The sequence below is a fragment of the Neophocaena asiaeorientalis genome, unplaced genomic scaffold, assembly GCF_003031525.2.
Source record: "Neophocaena asiaeorientalis asiaeorientalis breed wild unplaced genomic scaffold, Neophocaena_asiaeorientalis_V1.1 scaffold85, whole genome shotgun sequence".
NCBI lineage: Eukaryota > Metazoa > Chordata > Mammalia > Artiodactyla > Phocoenidae > Neophocaena > Neophocaena asiaeorientalis.
In genome coordinates this window covers 6,345,762-6,373,472 of record NW_020174301.1, presented here as the reverse complement: position 1 = coordinate 6,373,472, position 27,711 = coordinate 6,345,762, and the positions used below count along the sequence as shown (strand labels likewise).

Below are 27,711 nucleotides of genomic sequence, written 5' to 3'. Positions count from 1 at the left end.
CTCCTTTGTCTTTGGATGTGGGGTGTCCTTTTTGGTGAGTTCCAGTGTCTTCCTGTCGATGATCGTTCAGCAGTTAGTTGTGATTCCGGTGTTCTCTCAAGAGGGAGTGAGAGCACGTCCTTCTACTCTGCCATCTTGAACCAATCTCCCTCTTCTGCCCATTTTTTAATCGGACTGTTGGTTTCCTTGATGTTGAGTTGTATGAGCTGTTTATATATGTTGGATATTAATCCCTTATCAGTCATATCATTTGCAAACATTTTCTCCCATTCGGTGGGTTGTCTTGGGGGCCCTTGGCTTTGTCAACATCATTGCCATTTAGACTGAATGTAGAATATTTAACTCTATCTAAAGATAAGCCAGAGACAGTGTTACTATCAAAGTGTTAAGACAAATGTAGCGTCCTACTCAGGTTCATTCTTCAGGAAGCAGAAGGAGATGCTCTTTCGTGGTTTGAGGAGCTGTGAGGCACTGCACTGAAAACCCCTCGTGTGAATAGAGTCCAGTGAGAACGGCCCAAAGACTTCTTTGGAGTTGATTCAGATCTCCAAGGGAAAGAACCACGATGACTTACAAATAGTCATTTCCTAACTTTAGTCAAAGCAGAGTGTTGATTCTGCCTTTCTGTTGATTTTTTTCATCATAATGAGTATTCAGCTATTTTGGGACCTATTCATATACTCACCAAGTATTTTCACACACTTCACCTCTTCGGATGTTACCCTTCTGACAGCTGCTAGAGAGATGCCTTGATTGTGTTGTTACTGGAGCCTTGGAGGACATGGGGCTCAGCAAGGGGACGCTTTGGCTTGAGCCTGCAGAACTAGCGAGTCACAGAACCAGCCCTGGAGTCTAGAGGCTCGTGTTCTTTCCACGGTTCTTCCTCGATTTGAGAGGCAGCAGTGACCACATGGTGACTTCTGCCTGCTGCCATGCCAGGGGAGGGGACCTGTGCCAGGCACTGTGTGTGTTTACACTTGTCACCGGAATCCATCCTCCCATCTCCCCACCACCCCCGGCCCAGGCCCTGCCGAGGATCATCCTCACCAGAACACTCACCGGAAACTTCTCTGCCAAATACCTTGTTGACTCGCAACCCAGTCTGTGTCCTAGAACGTATTCGGGCAGTTTTTCCACTTGTGACTTGCTTGCTATCTTCTCACCCCTAACACTCCCCTCTTTTTCTTAGATATCCTACCTGCCGTTCAGCTGAGCTTTAGTCTCTGTCTTCATCCTCCTGGGTCCCCACCAACACACACCATCATCTACACCCACACACAAGCCTGAGGAGAAGGCAGGTAGGGAAGACACAAGCTAAGGTCAACTAGATGTTCTTCATACTTCTAAAGTGTTTCCTGAGCCCTTCCCATCTCCAGTGCACTGTGCAGGAAATGCCAGAACTAGGAGGAAGCTTGGGGAATATTATGGCATTTAACTGCCCCATCCTGCGGTACGGCCCTGAGGTTCAGGGAGGGGGAGTGACTTGCACTAAGTCCCCCAGCTGGTGAGAGGTGGGTCTAGACGCAGACATAGCACCACAGAGCACAGTTTCTTTTTTATCTTTGGCCGGGCCTCAGCGTCCTGCTTCCTCTTAGGTCAGCCTTCTGTTCTTGTCGGGTCCGCTCAGCTTCCAGCATCTGTAAAGACAGGTGGCCAGATGAGGGTAGGACCCTGTTAGGATGAGGTGATGACAGTGGCCAGAGGTGGTTCCTGACCACAAGGAGAGGCAAGCTTTGGCTGCAGCAAAACCGGTTTCTTCTCTGCTCGTGTCTAAGTGCACAGAGCATGATGGCAGAGGCAGTGTTCACCCTGTTTATTAAGCTCCTTTTGTGTTCCGGAAACTTCATGGAGATGGGCATTCAAAACAAATTCTGTCCTCAGGGAACGTACAAATAGTGGGCAAGATGCAGCTTGTCAGCATTTTTGGAAAGTCAGACCGAGTTAATAGATGGCACCTCAGAAAAATGCTCATCGCTGGAAACTCCGTGAAATTAGTTTCCCCCATGAGAGAGGAGTCTGACAGCCATGCGGAGGTGTTCTCCCCATCTCCCTGCCCCCGGCCCCACCAAATCACCTGGCTTCTGCTTCTCGGGGTACAGTGCTTGGCTTGGCCACATGGTGTTTACCTCCAACAAGATCTGCCCGACCACCCCTCCCTGTCAGGGGGACTCTTTGCCACTGCAAGGTCACCCTGGCAATGTCAGAGGAGACATGAGCTCTCTTCCCAAGAAACAGCCTTTCCTTCTGCTGTATTAGTGGTAGGAACTCTGCCTCATAAACAGAGGGGCAAAGTAGAATTAAAGTAAAAATTAAAGCATGATGTTTCTCTCAGGGCTGCCATTTAACTTCTCAGCAGAGGGGGAAATGGAGACGTGGGAACACCAAGGAAGGAGGGGCGGCCACACCTCTCTCCCCGATGACACACGCACAATCCACACATCTTGGAGCTAAACAGCATTTTACTTCTAGGGAGCTCTTAAGGGTTCCACAAAACCTCACCTTACCTCCTGCGACGACTACCTGTCGCATGAGGCAGGGGGTGAGTTCTTGGGTTTTACAGCCAAGCCTGTGTGCAGACCCAGGCTCTTGCCCTTACCAGCATCATGACCTCTCCAAGCCTCTGCTTCCTCAGCTACAAAACGTTACGACTGCCTAGCTGCTAGATTAAGAGGATTAAATGGGGGTAATGTTTCAGTGCTTGGGGCAGAGTGAATGCTCCAGAATGTCACACGCGATGCTTAATCCCAAGTCAGTTGGCCATTTGGCCCTTTGCAAGAGATGGATGGTGGCGTTGTGCCTTGCTTGGGGTGTTACACTAGGGAACATTGGTGTGAGTTGCACTAACAGGTATATAGTGTGTTTCATTTTGCAAAACATTTCGCATGCATTGTGCCCTCTAGTCCTCACAACAGCCCACGAGTCAGGTATGATAAACATCCTTCTCTTTTACAGATGAGGCAAATGAGGCAGGGACAGGCTAGGAACATAACTGAGATCACACAGTAATTCTGTAGTGGGGCTAGGATTTCTGACTCTGAGGCCAGTGTACTTTTTGCCTTGTTCCATGACCTTGGACAACCTGGGCTCTTTCTTTGAATTAGGAATTGGCAGAGAGTAAGAAGTAAAAAAATAGTAAAGGAGGGCTTCCCTGGTGGCGCAGTGGTTGAGAGTCCGCCTGCTGATGCAGGGGACACGGGTCCGTGCCCCGGTCCGGGAAGATCCCACATGCTGTGGAGCGCCTGGGCCTGTGAGCCAGGGCCGCTGAGCCTGCGCTTCCGGAGCCTGTGCTCCATAACGGGAGAGGCCACAACAATGAGAGGCCCGCATACCGAAAAAAAAATAGTAAAGGAGGTCATGCAGTATTTGTCTTTCTGTGTCTGGCTTATTTCACTTTGTATAATGTCCTCCAGGTTCGTGATGTTATTTATATGTGGATTCTAAAAAAGTTGAACTTTTTAAAGCAGAGACTAGAATGGTGGTTACCAGGGGCTGGGGGTGGGGAAATGGGGAGATGTTGGTTATAGGGTACAAACTTTCAGACATGCAAGTCGAACAAGATCTGGATACATAGAGCACGGTGACTATAGTTAGCAGTACCATATTATATACTTGAAATTCGCCAAGAGAGTACATCTTAGTTGTTCTTACCCCACCCCCCAAAATGGTAACTATGTGAGGTGATGAATATGTTAATTAGCTTGATTGCGGTAAACCTGTCACAATGTGTACATATATCAAAACATCAAGTTGTATGCCTGAAGTAAATACAATTTTTATTTGTCAATTATACCTCAATAAATCTGGGGGCGGTGAATAATAGTAAAAGAGGAAGGGAGAAGCTGGATTTGAGAGACCCATATGTCCCAGTGCTTCCTGAAGGGGGTGCTTCGAATGATGGGAAAAACAGAAAGCTTGTCGGCTGGGATGCTTCATGCTGAAACCCCAGCAGACAGGGTATAGGGGAAAGACTGAAGGTTTGCCACTAAGACTTGTTGCAGCTTGGTTATCTCTTTAGAATGACCTATATTAAGAATGGTTGAAAGAATCACTGGAAGCCAGAGGATTGGGGGTGAGTGGGTGAGTGATGAGAGGGGACTTACCTTTGAGAACGTGGTCCCTGGCGTTGATTTAGGACTCTTGCTTCAACGTAGGGCTCCCAGGAGACTTATTCTTCCCATCTGTCCTTCCTTTGCCTGGCTATCTTCAGATAAATTACCATTTGCCAGGGGGTCCTAGAAATATCTTAGAGTGGCGTTTGTCCCAGCCATATGTGTCATTACTCAGAATAGAACTGAGTTAAACCAGCTTGGGAGCCATTGGTAACAGATTTGGAGCAAGTCAACTATCTCTGGCAGCTCTAAAGTTCACTACCCTCGAGAAGCACCCTCTTGTAGTAGTTTTAAATATACAATAATCTGAGAAAACTCTGAGGGACTTGGGTTTCTGTCTTAACATTTGAGATAGATTTCCCCTCGGAAGGGAAGAAATAAGAATAAACATTTTCAAAAATCGGCTTCAAAGTGTAATTATCAACAAACCAAACACAGTTCTGTTTGGGGAAAATGAGTGGCCTTGCGTGTGGTGTGTGTGGGGCTCATCTTCAGTTCCTATGGAAGGCTCAGCTTTAAAAAAAGGCAAGCTGGTTGATTAGTATAAAATGTCACAGAAAAGTCCAAGAGCTAACCCCCTGAGATGATGAAATACCAGGCTTTGGGTAAGCAGCCGAGCTCCCATGTCAGGATTAATTGGCAGGCATATTAGTAACAAGCATGATGCAGGCTGCGCTATTGCTGGCGTATCCCTTTGACTTGCACAAAGTGGTCACATGACAAAGGAACATTAAGAATCCTACCAATTATTTCATCTTCTGTGCACTTGAGTGGTCTGGTAGCTGGAAAAAGCTCAGAATATTTAAATCAAATGGACTGTACTTGTCACTTATTTAAAGTAAATTTGGGAAGTGTAGGTGTTGGAAAAATCTCTATTTTGCATTATTATACATCCCTTAACTCTGGTGGCTTAAAGTGAAGACCTCTTAAAGCAGACTTTAGGCCCTTGATTTCCGTGGTCAAATAGGGTTGTAGAAACTTGGGGAATACAGCCTTGGGACTAAGGCTGAGGACCCCCGAGAAGTTTTCACTGTCTCTGTGCTTTTCCTCAGGAAGAGACGTGACGTGTGACCGAGAGGAGAAAGTCTGATGGACGGGGGGGCGCACACTTAGAGCAGGGCAGACAGAAGGGTGCAGGTAGCTGTGAGCACTTACTGGGGGCTCCAGGGAACAGGGCGAGCCACATCCAAAGTCAGTTTTTTTGGGAACCAAATAAAACATATCTATGAGTGAGACATGGAGGTACAGCAATTGTGGATCTCAAGTCTCCTCCCCTCGTCTTAATGGAACTTTTAAGCAGCATTCTATAGAAAAAGGAATTCGCAAAGCAGCTTTCTCAGTCATAAAAGAGATGTGAGCAGGGTCCAAATGAATAGCTTTTGCAAGAATGTTTATTGCTGAAGTTAGCAATGCAAAGGCTCCCTGTCCCTTTACCCCCCTTAGCAATCGTGTCACCTACTTTGGCAGTCAGACTATGCTAGCCCTAAGAGGAACAGTGCTGGCCGTCGGTGGGCCATGGGGGCAAACGCCTTGAGGTGGGCATCTTTCCTGGAGCAGAGAACCTGGATTCAGTGGATTGCAGTCTAGGTCTGTACCTCCCTGGCCTCCCAGGAAAGCCTCAGTACAATCCCTCTCTTGGCCAAGTACAGTCTGAAGCTTATAGAAATGCACTGGGCACTTGTATGTTGCAGCAACGTTTACAGATTGGTAGTAGGGGCAGGGGGCAGATACACTTTGGCTCCTTAACACCTGCTTATAACCTGTTTAACTCCTACATGTGAAGAATATTTGAATATTGAATTAGAACACTGGATATTAGAATACTGCAAAAATCTCTATCTGAAACAAGACCTTCCATCCTGGAGGAACAGCATGTGTTACCCCCTCACTGCCCTGGTACCTCTTCAGACCTAAACGGAGTCCATCTGTACTGGATAGGGCCAGACCAGACTGGAAATGATTTTGAAGCTCTTCCCAGGGCCAAACCCCACAAGTCTCAATGTGGCAATAAGGTGATTATCCAAGCCTGCTGAATGCCCAGGACTCCCCTGGCTGTGACCAAGTGAAAATTTTAAGCGTTGAGTTTCAAAAGGAAAGCTGCCAATGGGTGTTTTGTAAATCATTTGTGCCAGCAGGCTGACCCCATTTGTCAGCTAATCCTGGAAATACAGGAGGTAAATTTAAATCTTCTAGCATGAAGCACTTAATCAATATTCTAAATGTTTTTCTTGCAATTTATGCTAGCAGAGCAATGGGGAGCTTTGGCGTCCTGTTAATCTTCCGGAGAAGAGTAGTTGAGAGCAAGGCCAGGGTGGTGGGATTTTGCACAGGCTGACTGGTGGGAAGGTGGGAAGCTGGAAGGAGATGGAGAGAGGCGCTTATTTCCACACCAGGCCCCTAGCGTGGGGATACTCACCCCCTGTACTCACGCCACCCTTGCCAGTGGTTAAAGCCCCCCTCCGGTACCTCCATTTCACCCTGTGGCTGACAGCCTAGGAGTTGCTTTGCTGGGGGGGAGCATGAGCTTTGGAGTTGGTTAAACTGGAGTGAGGTCCCCAGCTCACTTCCTATTGCTCTGTCATGACCTGGGTCATGTTTCTTACCGTCTCTGAATGTCTCCTTTAAGCCATCACCCACCTCTGGGGTTTGTTGTGAGGATTAAAGAAGTAGTGCCAGTATGCAGAGGGCCTAGCACGACTGGCCAACCCTCTGCACTTGGAAGTGGACACCACCGTTATCGTGGTTGGTGACACATGTTAGAGCTTTAACTGTGGACCCTGGGGCCATATAGGAAGGTTGTTCCCAGCGATTGGGGTGGGGGTAGGAGCACATGGATGGAAGAAGATGGAGCTCTTTAGGTTTTGCTTCCTTCATTTGTAAGAAGGCTTTGAACCGAGTGATATCCTGCTGGTTCTAAGATGCGGTCATTGTAGAAAGTCCCAAGGAAGGAGGGGAAGGGGTGGGATATTCTATGGACACCAGGCCAAGAAGAGATGGAAACCACAAGACAATAAAGAAAGGATCAGGTCTTGAACTGGGCTTAGAACTGTTTCAGATTCCATCTCTCCATGCGCAGGAGTCTCTCAAGAGATCCTCCTCACCATCAGATTCTGGGTGCTGTGAACTTGGAGCTGTGACAGTAGTCAGGTCTTGGTCCAGCCTGGGTGTCAGAGTATGACCACCTGCCAGAGGCCATTGCCATGTCTCTTTAACTAGTGCTGACAGTGGGAAGAGGTGACACAGTTGTAAACAGGAAACACTCTTATTTGCAGAAAAGATGGTGTTTGAGCGCTAGCCCTGCCTCTTAGCCTCAAAGACCAGGAATTCGCAGGCTCTCCCACACTGCATTCCATCAGTGCTATTGTTTGCTTAATATTCATCTTTAAACTCAGTATCGAAATATACTGTTAATAACATTTGTGAAACGTGAATCAATGCAATAGCTCTCTCTATATTAAAAAGTCATTATATAAATATTAAAATGCAAGCAATAAAAATGTTTTTATGCCACCTAAATAAAGTCATATACACCACTGGTTCCCTAACCCCACTTTGGGCAACATTGCAAACGATCTAATCGTATGACGGATCCTAGAGCTATTTTCTGCGGTAACTTGCATCACCTCTGCTTTTTGTGGTTTTGTATTAATAAAGCAAATATGCAAATAGTACTTTCCATGGGTCAAGTACTATTCTAAGCACATGATATAAATACATACATATATGTATGTGTGCATATATACGTACATATATAAACTGATTTTGACAGTAACTTCATGAGGTCAGTACTATTATTATTCCCATTTCTCCGACAATAGACCTGAGACACAGAGAGGCTTGATCAGAAGAGAAATAGGACAGCACATGTTTCTCCTCTATGCATTTTAACTGGCTACACTGTAATGCCTAAAACGGAGCATTTGACCTTTTTGTTTCTGGATAACATTATTCATTCAATAGAGACTAAATCAGTCCCTAAATTCTTGTCGAACATCTGGCAAATTGAGGTGCCAGGCCGGTTCATAAACGAGCATAAAGGAAGCGAATGATGCCTATTCTAACACCAGCTGGCATCCTGCAGTACAACTCACTTCTGACACTGGCCCCCTGGTTAGCACAGATACCGCAGGTTAAGGGCGCGGTCCCCCACGAGACTGCCCACTTCAGAGGCCAACCGTACTTCAGGAGTTCCCAGGCTCTTCTGACGAACTGGCTACAAACTTAGGTGTTCCCGTGATGCCCTCAGGTTCAATTCACTAGAACGACTCAGAACTCAGGAAAGCACTATACTTACAAGTACAATTTTATTTTAAAGGGTACAAATCAGGATAAGCCAAATGAAGAGACACTTAAGCTGAAGCCTGGGAGGAGAGCTTCCATGCCCTCTCCCTGTGAAACGCCTGTGGAATTCAGGCATGCCACCCTCCCAGCACATCAGTGTGTTCATCAACCAGGATGCCCCACTGAGCCTCAGTGACCAGTTTTTATTGGGGTTCATTATATAGGCATGGTTGGCTGATCCATTGGGCACGTGATTGAACGCAGTATTTGATTCCTGTTTGCTCCCTGGAGGTCAGGAGATCAGGCTGACCTCATGTGGCTCAAAGCCCCAACCCCTTGACCCACGGTTGGTCTAAACAGAGCCATAACCATAACCATAGTCAAAACACTCCTATCATTCATGAACTTCCAAGGATTTAGAACTTATCTCCTAGGAACCGGGAATAACAGTTAGCAGAATTTTCATTTTAATTCTAGGGACACTCTGTGAAACTTCTCACAAGGAAGCTGGAGTTGAAATTTGGAGCACGGGCTCACTTCACCACTTACCAGCCACGAAACCTTGGGCAAATTACTTATCCTCTCTGCCTCAGTTTTATCGCCTGTGAAATGAGAACGGCAGTGAGAGTGCCTCCTCGGTATTATGAGGATTAAATGTGATTCAGCTTGTCATGCATTCTCAGGGCAGTGCTCTGCCCTAAGGAAGTTTTTATTAGCTGTAAGCGTCAAAGGGCTTTTAGCACTTGGGTATCACTGGCCCCCTTTGTCGCATCTTTAGTAACAGAGAAGTGCTCCAAGGGGCCAGGCTAAACTATGCATTGCTTGTGGGTCCTGTTTTCCAGTGGCTTTTTTTGATATTGGTGGCCTATGGGGTTTTGCACCTGTAGAGTAAATGAGAAAATGTGAGGCCTTGTCACAGTGATGTTTTGTTTTGTTTTGTTTTTTAATTAATTAATTAATGGCTGTGTTGCGTCTTCGTTTCTGTGCGAGGGCTTTCTCTAGATGCGGCAAGCGGGGGCCACTCTTCATTGCGGTGTGCGGGCTTCTTACTGTCGCGGCCTCTCGTTGTGGAGCACAGGCTCCAGACGCACAGGCTCAGTAATCGTGGCTCACGGGCCCAGATGCTCCGCGGCGTGTGGGATCTTCCCAGACCAGGGCACGAACCCGTGTCCCCTGCATTGGCAGGTAGATTCTCAACCACTGCACCACCAGGGAAGCCCACAGGGATGGTTTTGAAAGATAGTTTAGTGTCAGAGGCCTCTCCAGGGAAGTCACTTGCTTCCCTGGCATCTTTGCTGAAGATGGGCTACACACCTCACTACCAATCGTGGAAACTTCAATAAAGGTTGTTTAGTGACTTCTTGGCTATGAACTGAATGGTTCTCCAGGTCAGGCTTACTCAGCCTCAGCCCCACTGCCCTTTGGCCTGGTAATTCTTTGTTGTGGGGCTGCCCTGTGCCTTGTAGGATGTTGATCAGCACCCCGGCCTCTGCCCTCTAGATGCCAGGAGCCCGTTTCCCCGACTGTGATAAACAGAGATGTCCCGCCACACAGCAAACGTCCCCTGCAGGACAAAATCGCCCCTGGTTGAAGACCACTGCCTGGGAAACGAGGGCTGCCTCAAAAACCCCCTTTTCTTTCTGCCAACATGGAAGATGGAGGCGTGTAAGAGTCTTTTCAGGTTTCCTTCTCCTTGTGTGGTGAGGGGCTTCAGGAGATTGAAGAGTAGACGGGTGCATTGGACCAAATCTTTCCTAATTCGTGCCAACGCGAACAATGAAACGGGGCTCTGGTGACCACGTGATGCCCAACTGGGGACACTTAAATTAATTTCCCCAAGGCAGCACTCCCCTCAGAGTGACCCCCGGGGTAGACTCATACGTGGTGTTAACCGAGGCTCTTGACCAGGTTCCCATCATCCAGGGGCCCGCAGGAGTCCGCGGCCTTTAGGACCTCCCACCCTCACCCTGTCTGAGTGATGCTTTCCCCCATCCAGCATCCCAGATGAGTACCCTGCAGGTGACATGTCAAAGGAGACTTTTGCTGGACAACCATGGTAGATGGAAGTGCTTATACCAAACCACAGCTGGGGTTCTCATGCGTGGACTTTGAGGATGGGGGAGTTTTAGGAGGGGCTGACATTGACTGCTGACCAGACAGGTCAGCACTGAGCCTTCAGCACGTGCACTGAATCTAAATGATTGTGGCTCCTAGATGCCATTTCCTGGGCCTTTTGTTGAAGAAAACGGTCTTGGTGCAGCATGTTTTTTGCGGCATTTGGTTTATGGTTTCTGTGAGGTTGCCATCATTTCTGTATAATCCACAGTGTTTTCTAGCACCCACTGTTGTTTTCGTTTCATAAAGAAAGTTCCAAATCTTGGCTATACCTAGCATTTCCTTCACATAATGCTCTCCTGCTTAGAGCGAGTTTAAGTCCTGGGAGAAATAAGCTGTGGGAGGGTCTTACGTTAGCAGAAGTGCAAAGCCACAGGGCACACCACCCAGGCTGCTTCTGGGCTCCCCTGGCAGCCTCCTGATGGAGCTCAGGACCAGCCTGCCAAGTGGCCCTGGGGCCCTGTGTGATGGGCCCGGCTACTCGCAGCAATGGAGAGACTGACAGTGGCCTCCTGGGATTTAATCTTCCTGACTTTAGGTGCCAGCAGATGAGCTCAGAGGGAAGCTACATCCCAGAATCCACCCATGTTAGCCCTGGGAGGAAATAGGCTGTTGTAAAAACACTTTTTGAAATAACTGCTTATAGAGTGTTTTCAAAGCCCTTCATCCAGGAGAGTGCTTGAATTCAGAGCTCAAAACTGGGTATTACTCTGTTAAGGCTGCCGTACAATCCAGGATGCCAAAAGGCATTTTCAGTTGTGTATTCAAACCCTATTGGAAATGGAAACTTGCAGGGTATAACGGGTACCAAAAAACCGGAATTTCATCTCGGAGGCCTGGCTTCCTAGCAGGTACATATGCATATCACCCTATATCACAGAGTCCAGTGTCATACATTATATTCGTTTGCTGGGGCTGCCGTAACAAAGTACCATAGACCGGGTGGCTAAAACAACAGAAATGTATTTCCCACAGTTTTGGAGGCTGGAAATCCAAGGTCAAGGTGTCGACAGGTTTGGTTTCTCCTGAGGCCTCTCTCCTTGGCTTGCAGATGGCTGCCTTCTTGCTGTGTCCTCACATGGCTTTTCTTCTGTGTGTGTGCACCCTGGTGTCTGTGTGTCCAAATTTCCTCTCTGTATAAGGATACCAGTCAGATTGGATGAGGGCCCGCCCTAATGACCTCATTATAACTTAATCACCTCTTCAAAGACCCTGTCTCCATCCATAGTCGGTCACACCCTGCGGTACTAAAGGTTAGGACTTCAACATATGAATTTTTGAGGGACACCATACAGCCCATAACATACATGTAAGTGGCAGGTACTCAGCAACTAAACATCTGACATTTAAAAAATCTCACCTATGGGGTGACTTTAAGGGGAGAAGATTGCTATTACCAGAAGCATTTCCTTAATCCCCAGGGCCCTGCTAAGTGTCACCTGTACAGCCTTTGAATATGAGAGGCTCTGACTGTTGGCTGGTTCTGTGGTCGAAGGAATGTGGGGAAAGGCACCTCCCTCAGGGGACCAGCTATCTCACCCAGCCTGCAAACATCAGGTGTTGTCTGCTTTGCTGAATCAGATGCTATCAGATTTCGGGCTTCTGCAAACTTAATTCAAGTAACGGTTTCTTTGTGAGTGGCATATTTGCATTGTAGCAAACTTTGGTTCAACATATTGTTAGAATACACAATACTGTAATTTAAGATATTTTACCAGCAGCAAAGGGTTTCATAATTCATTTAAAAAGTTGTAATGGGCTTGAGCATCTTCATTATAGTTTAATAATACAGCATTTTATACCCGGCTGTAAAATTTTAGCAATTGTACAATTCTATTATATAGTTTAATAATTGTTCAAATGAAGGAGAGTGTGAAGTTCCTAAAAACCAATTTAATGACTTAGAAAAGTAGCCTTTATGAAAATCTGTTGTACACCTTTAATGAACCCAAATGTCACCTTTTCAGCAAAGGCAGATCGCGGCCTCTATTTTTCTCAACCACAAAGCCCTGCAAATTAAGCACGTAGAGTGCAGTATCTCTGAGTTATAATTTTTCTTTTTTCCTCTTTTATCCCTAATCTAGAGCTGGAATAAGCCTATTGCCCCCACAGGGTGAACAGCCGCCACGTCAGAAGAGCTTCAGTAGGAACAGGGAGTGAATTGGTTTTCTCTTAAGAAGGTTCTTTATTTTACAAATGACCCCTTGATCTCACCACTTCAACCCCAACTCTTAACTCTAATCAGGTCTCTTATCTATGCCTCCAAATAACCCCTCCTTCACCATTCTGTGAAGTAAGTGGCAAAATGAGGAGGCCTACATTATCATATAATTGTACACTATCATTACGCTTAATAAAAGTGTTGGCATATAGCATCAGGGAGAAGGCACTGTGTCATCTTGTCACTGGAATTGTAATTCACGTTATTATATTTCTGGGATTTTCCGGGGTGTGTTGTCAGACCACTAAAGTCAATAAATAGGAGGCCCTGAGCCAGGTACACAAACACAGTAACCATGGAACTTACGGAGCATACCTTGGGGATGCGGTCCCAGGATCCTTGGGTGCAGTGAGATTCTTGAGCGAGCCGGCCCTGGCTCAGAGCCCTGTTTCTGTTACAGAGGAATGGCAACAGTCAGAGGAAGTCCCATGTGGCTGGGCTCCTTCCTCTTTAGGGTGCAGTCCAGGGACTTGGGGCCCACAGTCCATTTCTGCTTTGTGTTACATGCAGCTGTGTCTGTGATGTGGGTGGCGGGGAGGCTGGCTCTGAGCTGCCTGCCTGAGAAGGAAGCACGGGAGAGGTCACCGGCAGGGGCTGCAGCCCTTCTCCTGCATCACCCCGAGATGACACGAGTTTCCCTTCTTTTGTGTCTCCCACTCAGTGTTCTAGTTGCCTCACCCTTCTTAGTCAGCTCCAGAGAATTTCTAGCTGAAGTTTGGTGTTGCTTGAGAACAACATAAGGCTGTGCATCCCAACAGCATTTGGGTATCTTTTGCCAGGTCACGGTCGTCTCAGCAATGAGGCCACAGCTGGAGGGTATTCTTGCTGCCCAGGGACAGGCTTCAGCTGTTGTCTGCACCTACTCCCGGCCCCAGCACATGGCACCCCCTTCGTTATATCAGGGTGAGGGTAGCACTTAGTGATTCTGAGTTCCTTTGGAGAGTCAAGGCAGCGCCATCATTTGTTTTACTCCAAAACCAAGCTCACTTTCAGGTAATGTAACTCAAGCCTTGCTGTTCCGATTCTTGACAAGGGATCGTGCAGACGGTAGGCATGGTAATTTCTCAAAGTTGCTTTTTTAGGAAAAAGGCTGTTGTGCTTAAGAGTGGAAAATACTGAAGGACCAGGCTTCTCTCTACAATAAAATCAAGCCTTCCTGTGGTCTACAATGGAGAGTAGTTTCATCTCCTTAATCCTTGGGTTTGTCGTCTGTAATGTGGGATTAATGAGCACAGCCACCTGGGAGGGTTGTGATAATTAAACAAATTAAAATTCTTCAGCATAGTAACTGAGCCTCCAGCACAGTAACTTTTTATCATTATTTTATCCTCCTGGTTCGTCTCTGCTGACCATGAGACAGAAGGAGCCTGAGTACTGAGGGACAATTTGGTGACTTTTATCCCAAAATTCATCTGGAAAATGAACTTGGGTGCTGTATAGGGTATGGACCCTGTGGTTGAAACAATTTTTATTGTCACCCTTTTTTGATGTCTTCTCCTAAACTTTTTTTTTTCTTCTACTTTTCTCAAAAAGTGAGAATAACCACTTAAGGATAGGGACGGGAAGACCAGGCCCCCTCAGTGCATTTCGGGAAAAGCCATTAGACCACCCGCCCCTGTGGTCCAGAGTGTAGTGAGGCTGGCCCATCAGAGGGATAGTAATTCAGCAGTTGGACAATTGCGTAACCCAATTGCTGCATAATAAACATGCTTAATAAAAAGGAATAGGACGTCTGCACCATCTTGGCTATAAACATGCTCTCGTTCTGGGCAACCTACGAGAATACCTCTGAGCACACTTAGATCACATACTATAAATAAATCCAATTTCTTGTATCCCCTACTGACCTTTTATCCTTAGGACTTCTAACCAACCGTGCTTCCCTGAATAATAGACTCCGCCGTGCTCTTGAGCCGTGGAGCACAATTGTGGGAGGAAAATGGCTCTGGTTCTCTTGGGGGTGAGGTTCAATGAAGGGCTCCCCTCCCGTGTGCTTCTCAGATTTGAGGCCCAAGAGGAGTCACGTCGTGGACAAGGCTAGACAGGAAACGCAGGATGGTGGGCACTGAGAAGACGTTGTGGGAATTTTCCCCAGGGTGGCTGTCCCCTGCCACCCTGAGGGCTGCAGGGACCTCAGATAATGCGGGGTGCTCATCTTTGGAGGCTGTCGGGGGAGTGAAAATCACCAGCCCTGGCCTGACCTCTGACTCCTTGGGTTGATTCTAGGCTGCCTCGGCTGGCTCTGTGCATGCTGGCTGTGTGACCCCGGGCTTATCACCCTTATTATTCTAAGGGTTGATCTAAGGATTATGAGAGATAATGGTACTGTATCTGGCAGAGCCAGTACGCGTGGGTTTTAGAGTCGAAGAGGCTGAAGTCAAAGAGATTCAAATCTCAGCACAGCCACTCGGGGCTGTGGAAACTTGGGCAGGTCCCGACCTCTCTGAAACCTCTGCTTCCTGATCTGTACAAAAGGGGAGTAGCCCCCCTCGGAAAGTCATGTGAGCCCTTGGGGAGTATTCAGTAAAATGCGGATGGGATCATTACCAATGGAGGCTTTACTTAAGAGTAATCGTCACAGTCATGATCACTATTAGTCTATTTGGTTTTCCTCTATTTTCTTCAATATTTTTCTCTGTCTACTAAAAGTACATTATTTTAAAGTTTAAAAATTTTTTGCTTTCCCCTTGTTTCTTGCAGCACCACAAGTGCTCCGTCTTCCCACCCAGAGAGTGAACAAAAGCCCTGGGTCCGTGCTGTCTCCAGACCTGGCATTTTATATCAAACCTTAGTTACCACCATAAGTCACGGAGCCATTACAGGGCTGCTCTCAGCTGCACATAAATGCACAAGAGAATGAGAGGCTTAATAAGTATTATCTGATGGTGATGAGGGTACGTGTCTGATGAGATCGGCTTCATGCACTTCTCGTCAGGGACCACGATGAATCTTTTCTGCTGCTCTCTTCACACTTGCGTTTCCAAATGCACGTTTTGAGAAAACAAATGTTTCCTTTTAGGGCCATCCCCCTAGTTACCATTACACCATGATCACTGAATGCTTGCTCTACAAAACCCCTCCCCCACCCCAAACTAAAACATCTTTCACACAGTGTTTGGCATAATCTTGTTAATTGGGCATAATTTTCTAAAATGTAGCTCATAATTGCTTCTTGTCTGAATAGTTTACTAATCAAGCGAGTTAACCATGAACAAAAACACACAGTTCTCTAATGTAGTTGGCAACCTGTGTTCGCCCCAACTTGGGGAAAAGCAAAATAGATGTAAGATGATCCTGTGGAGTAAAGGGAAGGAAGAAAGGCCAGCCCGAGCGCCCTGGTAAGCTCCCTGCTGTAGACAGTGTCTGCGCACAGTGCTACTTGCCATCCTGCCATTAGTGTTAAATTACAAGCGCAGGGCTGCAGACATCCTTTTATGGTGTGCGGGAGACTGACAGGCAAGCCCGAGGGACTGCTTAGCTAATGGAGGACGTTGATACATCTTACAGGACTGTATCTCTTTCATTGCATTCATTTTTAAATCCGAGGAAAGAAGATCGTGAGCCAGTTCTATTCAGTATCACATTATCCCAAAAGCCAGATTAGCTTAATCTTTTGTATTTTTCACACCCCTGCCTGAATCCAAGAACATCCAGTATAGGACCGCAGAGAGGCTGAGAAATCATCAACAGCAACTTGGATTTTAAAAGGGCTTCCACCCCGAGTATCACGTTTGATTCGCACAGCAACTCGTGAGGTAGGCAATAGTAGGGCGGGGGTTATTGTCATTAGAGGTGATGGTTGAAAAGCTAGGACCAGGACCTTCCTAACTGTGGTCTTTTTAGCATACCTTATCAGTCAATCTGGTACCAAGAGCAAGTTCTAAATCATAGTAGAAGCTCTCTTCTCTGACCCTCATTTCACCAACTCACGACAGAAGCCAACCTCTCTGCCATTCCCCTGTAAACATCCAATGCCCAAGGCAGGCTGAATGCCCCAAGCTAGTGGGCATTCTCTCCTTCTGCTTACCTGGGCCCCTTGCTCTCTCCAGTGGAGGCGCAGGTTTAAAAGATTCAGGAGCATTTGTTCTCAAACCTTTGGGTGCTGCTGTATTTGGTATTTTGCTTACATAATTTAATTAAACATTACATGAATGATTGAAATAGGAGCACAAAAGAAAGAAAGTTGTTTCAGTGAAAACTAGGTTGAATACATTAGAAAAGTTCAAATTCCTTTAAAAAAAATGCCTTTGATTAGGTGTGGCCCAGACAATTCTAAAAGACTGAGAAAAATTGGAAAAATGTAGAAAGATTCTGCACTGAGATCCCTCAGTGGGTGTCAAACAAATGCCATTCCTGTTTTAATGAAACAAAAACTGGAAATTGTAGATTGTAAATGATAGGCGTAGCTTGTGCAGAACATAAGCCAGGGAATTCCAGCAAACTCTTCCTTTAAAAAACCTTTTTAAGAAAGTGGCATTGATCATGTATCCAAAAATCAGTGAATGACATTCAAATTCTAAATTAAGATGTTTGATACAACGCATACAATGGAATATCATTCACCTTGAAAAGGAGAAAATCCTGTAATATGCAACAACATGAATGAATCTGGAGGACATTATGTTTAGTGAAGTAATCCAGTCACAAGGACAAACACTACATGATTCCATTCGTATGAGGTATTTAAAATAGTCAGACTCATGGAAGCAAAGAACAGAATTTTGGTTTCCAGGGGCTGGGGGAGGGGGACACAAGGAGTTGCTGTTCAACAGGTATGTAGGTTCAGTTATGCAAGATGAGTAAGTTCTAGGTCTGCTGTACAACATTGTGGCTGTAGATAATAGTGTGCTATGTTGTACACTTAAAAATTTGAGGGTAGACCTCATGTTAAGTATTCTTACCACAATAATTAAAAAAAGAAGCTTCTTGGAGCTTCCCTGGTGGTGCAGTGGTTGAGAGTCTGCCTGCCTGCCGATGCAGGGGACGCCGGTTCGTGCCCCGGTCCGGGAAGATCCCACATGCCGTGGAGCGGCTGGGCCCGTGAGCCATGGCCGCTGAGCCTGCGCGTCCGGAGCCTGTGCTCCGCAACGGGAGGGGCCGCGGCAGTGAGAGGCCCACGTACCGCAAAAAAAAAAAAAAAAAAAAAAGCTTCTAAATTAAAAAATTAGATACAAATGTGTGATTTTTAAGTGATTTAATGATTTTGCTCTTTAACGTCATTTCTCAATTGACCAATGACCTAAGGGCCCAGCCCCCAGTGCCGTCAGGTAAAAAAGTTTGTACTCTAGCCTTGGCCCTAAGACAGGAAACCATATCACCTTTAAGGCTACGACCACCACACACACACACACACACACACACACACAATCTGGCCTCACTTCATGGAGGCCTTGTCTAAACAGCACATCTGGGATCTAAGCCTGTGCTTCCTTGGGCTAAGGAAGTGTGACTTCAGGCCTCCAGTCCTCTCCCCACCCCTTTTTATGACCAGGCTCGACCTGCCCAGAGCCTGCCAGACTAACTAAACTTGGTACCCAGTGGGCCTTCCTAAACCTGTACAGGGTGAAACATCTTTACAAGGTCTTCTTAGAGCTTAATGTAATGAAAGCCTTTTGGCTGAGGTTCAGGTAATATGTAGACACAGTGTCTTGGAGGGAGAAGGTAGATGAGACATGGTAGGAAAGCTGCCCAAGAATGATCACCACTCACATCTCACTCTGTCCCTCCTCATAGCCCCTCAGCCCCTCCCCAGCCTGTGCCAGAGCCCATGGGGCTGGCAGAAATCGGCTCAGAGGAAACAGAGCTGAACACAGGCTCTGAGAGACAAACACCCACGCCCAGCGGCTCAGAGTAGACCTTATTTATGTGTCCACTTGTTTTAAGCACTGACTTAACTACACATTATTCAGACCAGTGGTTGCTACCAAGTTCATAGGAAAAGCAGAACTCACCAGGAAGGTGAGTTTCAAAATAGACAGTGACAGGATTTTAGAAAGACTGGCCAATTGCTTGTGACCAGAGCAGAAATAAAACCTCCCCTGGCTCTCCCAAATCCAACAGGTGAAATCCAAAAAGCTGAAAAGAGTATAAGACTACAGCGCACTGAGCACACGACCATTCCTTAGCTTGGATTCACTAAGCAGGCAACTTCCTTTTTCTGTCTTTTTTGTTGCGTAGAAATTAATTTGGGCAAATCTGTGTCTAGTGCACAACAGAATTGTTATGTAGTAAGTTCTGCTCATAAAAGTCTATAATCTGGTGAATCCATTTTATTAAAATGCAAAGTGAAAAGTGAGAAAGTAATAAGTTATCCTTCAAATTAGGTAGACAGCCTTCTTATGTTTTGCCTTACAAGAAAATGTAAGATGCGTAGATTTAAACGGAGAAATGGCTTTGAGTTCTGGACTATTTTGGAAAGAACTCATGCAATGGTTTTCCCTAGCAAAGGTCCAATGTATGCTGCAGAAGAGGCTGGTATGCTGATAAACTGATATTGACAAGGGTGATAGATGCAGCTCGGTACGTAGTACTGGAGAGCAAAGTTGATGGCGTTTTACAGTCTGTGTATTTCTGTTTATTGCTTGTATTCTGTCATTAAGCAAACAGGTTCCTAATATAGCAAATCTCTCTAATCAGTAAAGCAAGGGAGAAGAGAAGCAGAAGCATCATTAATTATGACCATTTGGCTGCGGCCTGGACAATCTGTTGCTATCGGATTGAGCAACTTCCTCTGGTTTCGTTTTCTGGAGGTAGAGCAGAAACTGGCTTTTCTTATACATGGAGGAGAGTAGAGAAATGTTCCATGCCCTGCTGGCTGACAGCTGCCTAAAAACCCAAGATTAAATGCTGGCTTCTCTACAGAAATGGAGTCCTGGGGCAGCAAAGGCCAGACTACAAGCGGGTATGCTATTAAGTCTCCAATTCCATAAGCAGAGCAAGTGTGCAGCTCCAAAGCCTGATCTGACCCGAGGCTCGGGGAGAACCCACCGCGGGCAGAACGTGTTGTGTACACGGTGCCCAATGAGTTGGCTTGACTGAGAGCTATGAACTGTATGTGTGCCTGGGCATTCTGTACCGGAGAGCAGTCGGCACCAGGCAGGCTTTCCAAATGCTAATCACAGGGGTAAAAAGCAAGGGAGTAACAGAGGTTAACGACATCTAATGCATTTATTAACCCTTTAGTGCCAGGGCCTGGGGAGGTCTGGCCACAATTACAGTGCCATGGAAATTCTATTATGCGACATTCCTGGACTTGGGGATTACTGCCAGTGACAGTTTTATGAGACTGCTGCAGGGACAAGGCTGATGAAGAGCCTGAAGAACAAGTTCCCTGGTTTTCCAGAATGACAGCAAAGCTACTGGTTTGTGGATGGTTTCTCCAGTATCCTCTTCACCTTCTCAAGATGAAAACCTTGTGGTACTGTGTTTTGGTGGTGTGGTTTCCCCCAACTCCGAGTCAGGCAGCTTCTCCCATAACCGCGTAACTATGAGTTAGCTGTTACGAAACCTGCTTTCATAAAAGGGATTAAATGATTCGTTTTTCAACATGCTGTAACAATGGTTAAAATTGACTTTTAGAAAAATTGAAATCCATTCTCTTCTCTTCTTTATCCCTGTCTCCTTTTTAAGAGATACGATATTTTAAAGCCACAAACTGTAAGGTTTGGTGCCTAGATAGGTCTGGGCTGGCCAGGCTCTATGTTGGGCCCCTGCCTGTCCTCTTAATGAGCAGGGCTGTAGAGCTTGCAGACAGGATTTGTTCCATTATTACACCCCTGGTTTTACCCATTTAGGGCTCGGCAGTGGTGCTCTTCCAGTCTCTAACTTGCCTTATACCTTGCAAGATCTCAGAAGTTTTGGGTTTCTTTTTGTTTCTTTAATTTTCCTGGGACAGTCCCAATTTTCATCAACAGAGGCAATGTTTAAAATATGTAAACACTCTTTGCAATAGTTGAAGGTGAGAGATGCCCTATAATTTTATCTTCTTGCGTTTATCAGGCCTGACTAGCAAGACGGCGATAGCTTGATGTTTTAAAAAAGGCTCAGGATAAAAGCCTTTAAAATGTGGAGACAGCAGGTTGCTCAGGCTTCTACAAGGGGCTTTAAGAGCCAGATTTTCCTAAGTGGACTTTGGATCTGCATAGGTAGATTTCTGACTCTCGGTGGTCACCCGAGGGGTTCAGACTGAATACAGGACTTAAAGCATGCCGCCAGCTAGACATACGTAGGTGTGAATCCCCAGGCTCTGCCCCTCCATCTGCAGCTTACGAACCCTTAGAGTCACTGGACACCCAGTTGATGCCACTCAGTCCAAGCAGCAGACCCACTGGCCCTCATTTTGTAATATATACCCCAGGTTTGGTGTAGGATTTTAAAAGATCTCATGTCTATGTGCAACCCTTCGATTCTTTTACCCAGGTGCTGCCTGCTATTCCAACAACCACTAACATCTGTTCTTCGCCTTCTAATCACACTCACAGGTGTTAGTGTGGTTCATGCAACGTTCTGGCGGAACTGGGGGGCTGCTCTTCTTTGCCTCTGCAGTTCTGGGGGGTTTCCCGGCCCCCCAGACCTCTCAGTGGGAAGCAGTGTTAATACGCTATGTAGGCAGAGGCTTTTGAGGCCAGTGTGCGTGGACCGCTAAGCCTCTGGAGTGCTAGGTGCTTCTGCTGGGTTAGGAAAAGGTTCGACAGGAGAGAAGGCATTTTCTCAGAGCCTTTGCAGAGGCCTGGTGGTGCACGGTTACATTCACTCAGCGGTTCGTCCTGTTCTGCCCAGCAGAATGGTTCTCAAGGCCAGATGAGCTTGGAGCTGCTGCCTCCACCTTAAGTAAAGCCAGTGGAGATACAGGGAGACAAAGCCAGAGGTTGATAATTTGCTTTAGATACAGGCCAACAAGATGCCTGCTTTGGGGGAAGAAGATCCCAGAGCCTTCACAGACTTGGAGCTGGTCTCAATGTATTTTCTTGTGTGATCAAACGGTCATCCCAGCCATTCTCAGATGGGAGGCAAGAACATGTCTACCCGATTGTATGGCTCTAATCCTGTACAAAGTCGAGCTCTCAGTGACCACTGAGGACCAGAATCTACCTATGTTGATGTAGAGTCCGCTTAAGAAAATTGGTTGAGATAGAGACATTTTCTAGTCCATTGGTGGAAGCCCCCTTTACAATCGTGTAATAGATGGGCATTTTACTAGTACACTAACAGGTCCCTGAAGTGACTAAGTGTAGCTAGTGAGTCTCTCAGATGGTATAGATGATGAGTGATACACGGCATGCTGATGCTAATCATATAGAACAAAGTAGGAGGAGGCCTACCAGCCCTTGGATCTCTTAGAGGGCACTGCAGTCTAGGACACTGAGGTGGAGCTTAGCTGTGACCACAGCACAGAACAGAAACAACCTGAAGAAATAATGTGGCCCAGACTAGAAGTCAGGCTGCCTTCTCTGCACGTTTTAGTGAACTTCTTAGTTATGCAAAAGCCCTTAATGAGGGTTGTCTTTTGTAGATTACCGCCTAGAAAAGACAGAATGTGATGTTTTAGGGCCATTTTGGTGTCTGGCACAATTCCAACCTTGAACAGAAATAAAACGTGCAAAGTTCTACGTATTATTCTCTACAGGTTACAATGCAATGGACCAGATTTGCTATTAATATGGATTAAAAGTAGGCTTTTGAGTAAGGCTCAATTCCTCTTCTGATTTGCCCTCTGATCTTCTTATACATAACATTTAGTGACCTTTGAATAGCCCAGGGATGCTTCACAGTGTCTTTTTCTTGACACCTGTTTAAAGGTTTCTATTTCATATTCACAGCGGGCACATGCAAATAGAGGTAGAGGTTATGACACCTCCCACGTAGCATTATGGTCAATAAATTATTCCTTGGGTGAACATGCTATCATTTCAGGCTAGCACGGCTTCAACAAGTTGCAAACGTTGTCCTGCAGTAGGCAGCCTGCCAGGGCATTCCCACAGAGCTGGTTGCCCAGATACTCCTAGATTCAGGTGTTTTGCTTAACCAGGGTCATCCTGTCGACAAATGAGTTCTTGGTCTTTCGACGCCAAAGGGCTCCTAGTTTCAGGGGGAGGGGGCTATGGGAGGGATTCTTTGTGTGGCTCTTGGGGGCAGGGGGAGCATGAAGACCCAAGCATGCCGGGGTTGCCTGGGAGAAACTGTAAAGCAGGAAAGAGCACAGTTCCATTCAGGAGTTTCAGAGACTTATCTAAATCTTGACTCTAAAGTAGTTCACTGTGTGCCCTTGGATAAGTCACTTAACTTCTCTGCACTCTAATTTGTTTTCCTTTACAAAACAAGAGAGGTGTACTGGGTTAGCAGTTTTTATTGTAATTGTTTGAGCAATGGAACATTCCCTCCACCTCAGTTCTCAGGTAGAAACCCAGTGGAAACTTGCTTCATTTGTGAGGAAATAGGGAGCTTAAAGCCCTCACAGCTCAGGAACTTGTAACTGCCCTAAAGCAGTTTTCAATAAAATATGTATTTATTTGTATTGCATAGGTAATGTACATGTATTTTTTTAAAACATCTTTATTGGAGTATAATTGCTTTACAATGGTGTGTTAGTTTCTGCTTTATAACAAAGTGAAACAGTTATACATATACATATGTCCCCATATCTCTTCCCTCTTGCGTCTCCCTCCCTCCCACCCTCCCTATCCTACCCCTTTAGGTGAACAGTATGGAGGTTCCTTAAAAAACTACAAATAGAACTACCATATGACCCAGCAATCCCACTACTGGGCATATATCCTGAGAAAACCATAATTCAAAAAGAGTCATGTACCAAAATGTTCATTGCAGCTCTATTTATTACTAGAGAATGGACTTGAGGATACGGGGAGGGGGAAGGGTAAGCTGGGACAAAGTGAGAGAGTGGCATGGACATATATACACTACCAAACGTAAAATAGATAGCCAGTGGGAAGCAACCCCATAGCACAGGGAGATCAGCTCAGTGCTTTGTGACCACCTAAAGCAGTTTTAAGGTGGATGGATCTGGGGTCCGTAATGCCCTTCACGATTCCTGAAGGGGACCTGTCTGAAAGAGTCCCTGCCCTGTGCCTTAGCCCCCAAGCACTGAGTGGTTTTCCCACTAGAGGGCAGCCACATGAGCCCAGGACCACATCCGTTTTTGTCATATCACCGTATGCCCAGTGCTGGAAAATAGCCTGGTAAGTGTTTGTGGACTGGAACAACTAATAAACAAATGAACAAACACACAAGCTTCAGGAAGACCTATCTTTATATTACGAATAAATGTGGATTTTTATTGCACCATTTTTACCTAGAAGGCAGTTCCTAAACATTAACTTTCGGAACTATAAATGAGTTCAAAATGCAAATGACTTCAAAATTTTTTCTTTTGTAACCTGTGCAGTGACTTTGAAATGAGGTGGGTACAAACTGAGATGTACTATGTCAAACACACCAAATTTGGAAGATTTAGTATGAAAATAAAAGAATGTAAAGTATCTCATTAATCGTCTTTTATATTGACTACATGTTGAAATGGTAATATATTGAGTTAAAGAAAATGTGATTAAAATTTTCTTCACCTGTTATCACTTACGTGGTTAGGAGAAAAATTTAAGTTATATATGGGCTCACAGTTGTGGCTCACATATTTCTGTAAATGGCACGGTCCTAGACAGTTAATCATCAGTAATTACTCTTCCATAGTATGTATGACTGATTTTGTGTGTGTGCGTTTCTGTCTCTTTCCAGGCACAGAAGCTGAAATCCAATATGTCGGGAAGTCCACACCTCTGTCTTTCTGATGTAAGTTGTTTCTTTCTGAGTCTCCCTGCATTTACAGAAACAGAGCCTTTGGGACCCTGGAACAGGATATGATGTGAAGGGCTCAAAGACAACAAGGTTTCAGGTCCAGAAAAAATCTAAGTCACCCTCAATGTCCCTCTGCCGTTTGAGCCAGGTGCAGTCTTCAGATCCTAGTGCCCAAAGTGAGAACCAAGTGTGGACCCCAGGATCCTCATCTCAGAACTGGACCAGCACAAATACCATTGTCCTAGTACCATGATAATCTCTGTGGTCACAGTCACATAAACTTATCTGGCACAGAGAAGAGACGTAACAACTCTCACTCCTTACCAGATGTCCTTTGACCTCCACAGCAACCCAGAAGTAGCCAGGGCGGGCTGCACTACACTCCCCAATCTACAAGTGAGAGGGTGGTTGATTCTGTCACAATCATAGCTCATTGTGGCGGGATGTGGCATTATGAGATTGAGCAGGTGCTAGGGATGGGGATGAAGGAATCAATCCTGGGGAAGGACAGCTGTGCTGACTGGGAATTTGGGAGCCTGGGCTTTGGTCGGGACTCTCTGAAAAGCAGGGCGAGATCCTTCATCTATGAGGTCCATGGTTGAACCGGCCAGTGGAGGGAAAGGCTACTGCCTTCTCCTCCAGTCTCCAATGCGATTTGTGACCCATCTCTGCATGAACTCATACTTGCTTGGGCAAGTTTCCCAAGATGATTCTTCCTGCCCTCCTTCATGATGGAGAGAGAGAGCAAGCATCCCTCCTCGGTCACTGGTACCCAGAAGGAGAATGGTTCCATGTTGCACAGTTGCTGGGGGACCTTGGGAGTGGGGGTAAAATCTCGGGTCAGCTTTGGTGAGCGGTGAGAGAGAAAGAGTGCGGTTAAAATATGCCTTGATAGAACGAACACGTGCAGTGGGTGATAATGAAAACATTCTTTCTTACAGCGTGATTACGAAAAGGATGGTCTTGCTGGGGCTTCCAGCCACATAACCACAAAATCAGTGGCTGCCTCTCCAAGCTGCAGTCTGAACCCACTGCTGGTCCTGGTGGTAACTGCCCTGTCCACCCTATTATCTTTATCTTTGGCTGACACATCGTAGCTGCATTTAAAAAACAATATGGACGTGTAAAAAGACAAAAACCAAGTTATCTGTTTCCTGTCCTCTTGTATGTCTGAAATTCCAGTTTTAGGGACTCAGCTGAGACACTGCTAAAACAGTTGCATCCAACTGGAACTTTTTTCTTTCTTTTTTTCTTTTCTTTTTCTAAGAAAGCTTCTTGTGATCCTTAGGGCTTATATGGGATCCCCGATACAGCGCTACATTCCAAACTCAGAAGGCTTTGGGGCATGCTGTATTGTAAGGGGACAGTTTGTTGATTTGGCTGTAAAGCAAACTGGGGCCATGCTTTTCAAGAGGACGATGAGGATGGTGATTTTAACAATTTAACTCTGGCCTTCACTAGCTAGAGAAGGAGTTAGTATTTCTAAAGAATCTTCCATATCTCATGTAATAGGTTTTATTTCTGATGACATGACTGCAGCGGTACATGGATGCCAGGTTTTTTTGGTCACAAAGTGAGGATCCTCATCAAGACAATTTGATGGACTTTGTGCAAACAGGCTTGTACCAATGTTCACTTTTCTATATGTACTAGTATTTTCCGTGCTAAGTTTATGTACTGTAAACAGTTCTTCACTCTCCTACAAAAACAAAAAATACCTGTCACATCCCAGTGTAGTGTCTGTCTTCTAGTCAAAATAGAGAGTGAGAGTGGGCATGAGACTTCACAGAACCTTGACCATTGAGACATTTTCCTAAGCCTTACCTGAGTGAGAAACCCTTAAACTAACAAGGGTCAAATATAGCTGAAGCATCATTCCATACTCTTTACACGTATGAGGTTATATGTAGAAAAAAGATTTCAACCACTGGCTTTCTATATTTTGAAAGCAATGACATTGTCTTCATTGTCTTTACTGGTGGTTTAATACAAAATACACGGAGCTTGTTTTCCTCTCCTAAGTAGCGTTAACTCCGATGTTCACGAAGACAGCTCTTCAAAAGCGGGCTCTGCATCACGTTATTGTGGACAGGCAGGAGGACACAGAGCAGGCAAGCATTGTCTTTTATCATTTCTTGAAACGCAAGCGTGCATACCTGTGAGGAAACCAGCAGCCGCTCGTAAATGTTCTACAATGTCCAGTGGCGCCCTTGCCAGTTGACACAGACCAGTACCTTGGTGTTCATGTTACTTGGCTGGGACGGGGGTTGGGACTTGCTGCCCTTTCTTCTGAAGCAGATCCATGCCAGGGTACACAGTTCTTTTCCTAAGGATTGTCTTGACTCCCATCTGTCATGGCTTGGCTTCTGTGTAGAGCAGTTTGGTCTGAAGGTCATGGGGAGTCTGCTTGCGCCGTGTTCTGTGTCCGCCATGACAGACTGTGACTGACTCTGCAAAAAAGAAAAAAGGTTTGTGGATCCAGAGGGTCACGAATAAGGTCTGTGGAGCTGAGTTGATTGGCACAGAGACACAGAACAAAACAGGACTCTGGATATAAGGCATTTGGCTTGTTGCCGCACGTCCTCTTCTATCGTTCTTTTCCTTAAACGAATAGACTCAAAAGTGCACTTTTGAAGTCTGGTTGAAATGGTGAGATTCGAAATCTACAAGGATCGAGTGCTAGTAGCCATGTTTCTTTGAAACTGAATAGAGGCGAGGAGATTCCACCCAATAGCGTATTGGAAGCGTTCGCTTTCTTCCCATATCAGTAGAGGGGTGGAGGGGGGAGACCCACAGTGCACATTACATCCTGATTCCCTTTGCCCACAGATGTTTGCCTTGTAAGAATTAATCAGATTACTAGGGTGGGAAATCTGTTAAACCCAAGATGAAGGCATAGCCTTTTAGCTCTATTGGTGTTTGAAGTACATTTGTATCCAAATGTTAATAAACATAAATGTATATACTAAGTACCGAGTTTTTTCACTTCAAAATGTTTTCAAGGGGAACTCATCAAACAAATTCAATTAGTGAAAGGTTTCCTAAAGACTCTTCCTTTGAATAAACACATTAAACATGTTGAAATACTTGGAATTCCAGTCATCTGTGAAAGCATATCTCTTACAGAGCATATTTTGTTTTAATTAAGGTATCTCTGTGTATCTACATTGGACTAAT

At 45.7% G+C, this 27,711-nt stretch overlaps 1 protein-coding gene across 2 annotated transcripts in view; it reads left to right on the top strand.

Annotated features, from left to right (window-relative positions):
- The window catches only part of GFRA1 (GDNF family receptor alpha 1), a 201,319-nt gene extending 175,688 nt beyond the window's left edge, over nucleotides 1–25,631 (top strand). For both annotated transcript variants that reach the window (XM_024756076.1, XM_024756074.1), the window contains 2 exons: nucleotides 24,475–24,528; nucleotides 25,476–25,631. In XM_024756076.1, coding sequence (XP_024611844.1) covers nucleotides 24,475–24,528; nucleotides 25,476–25,631 — 210 coding nt within the window. The remainder of the gene's footprint in view (nucleotides 1–24,474; nucleotides 24,529–25,475) is intronic.
- The last annotated feature ends 2,080 nt before the right edge of the window (nucleotides 25,632–27,711 follow it).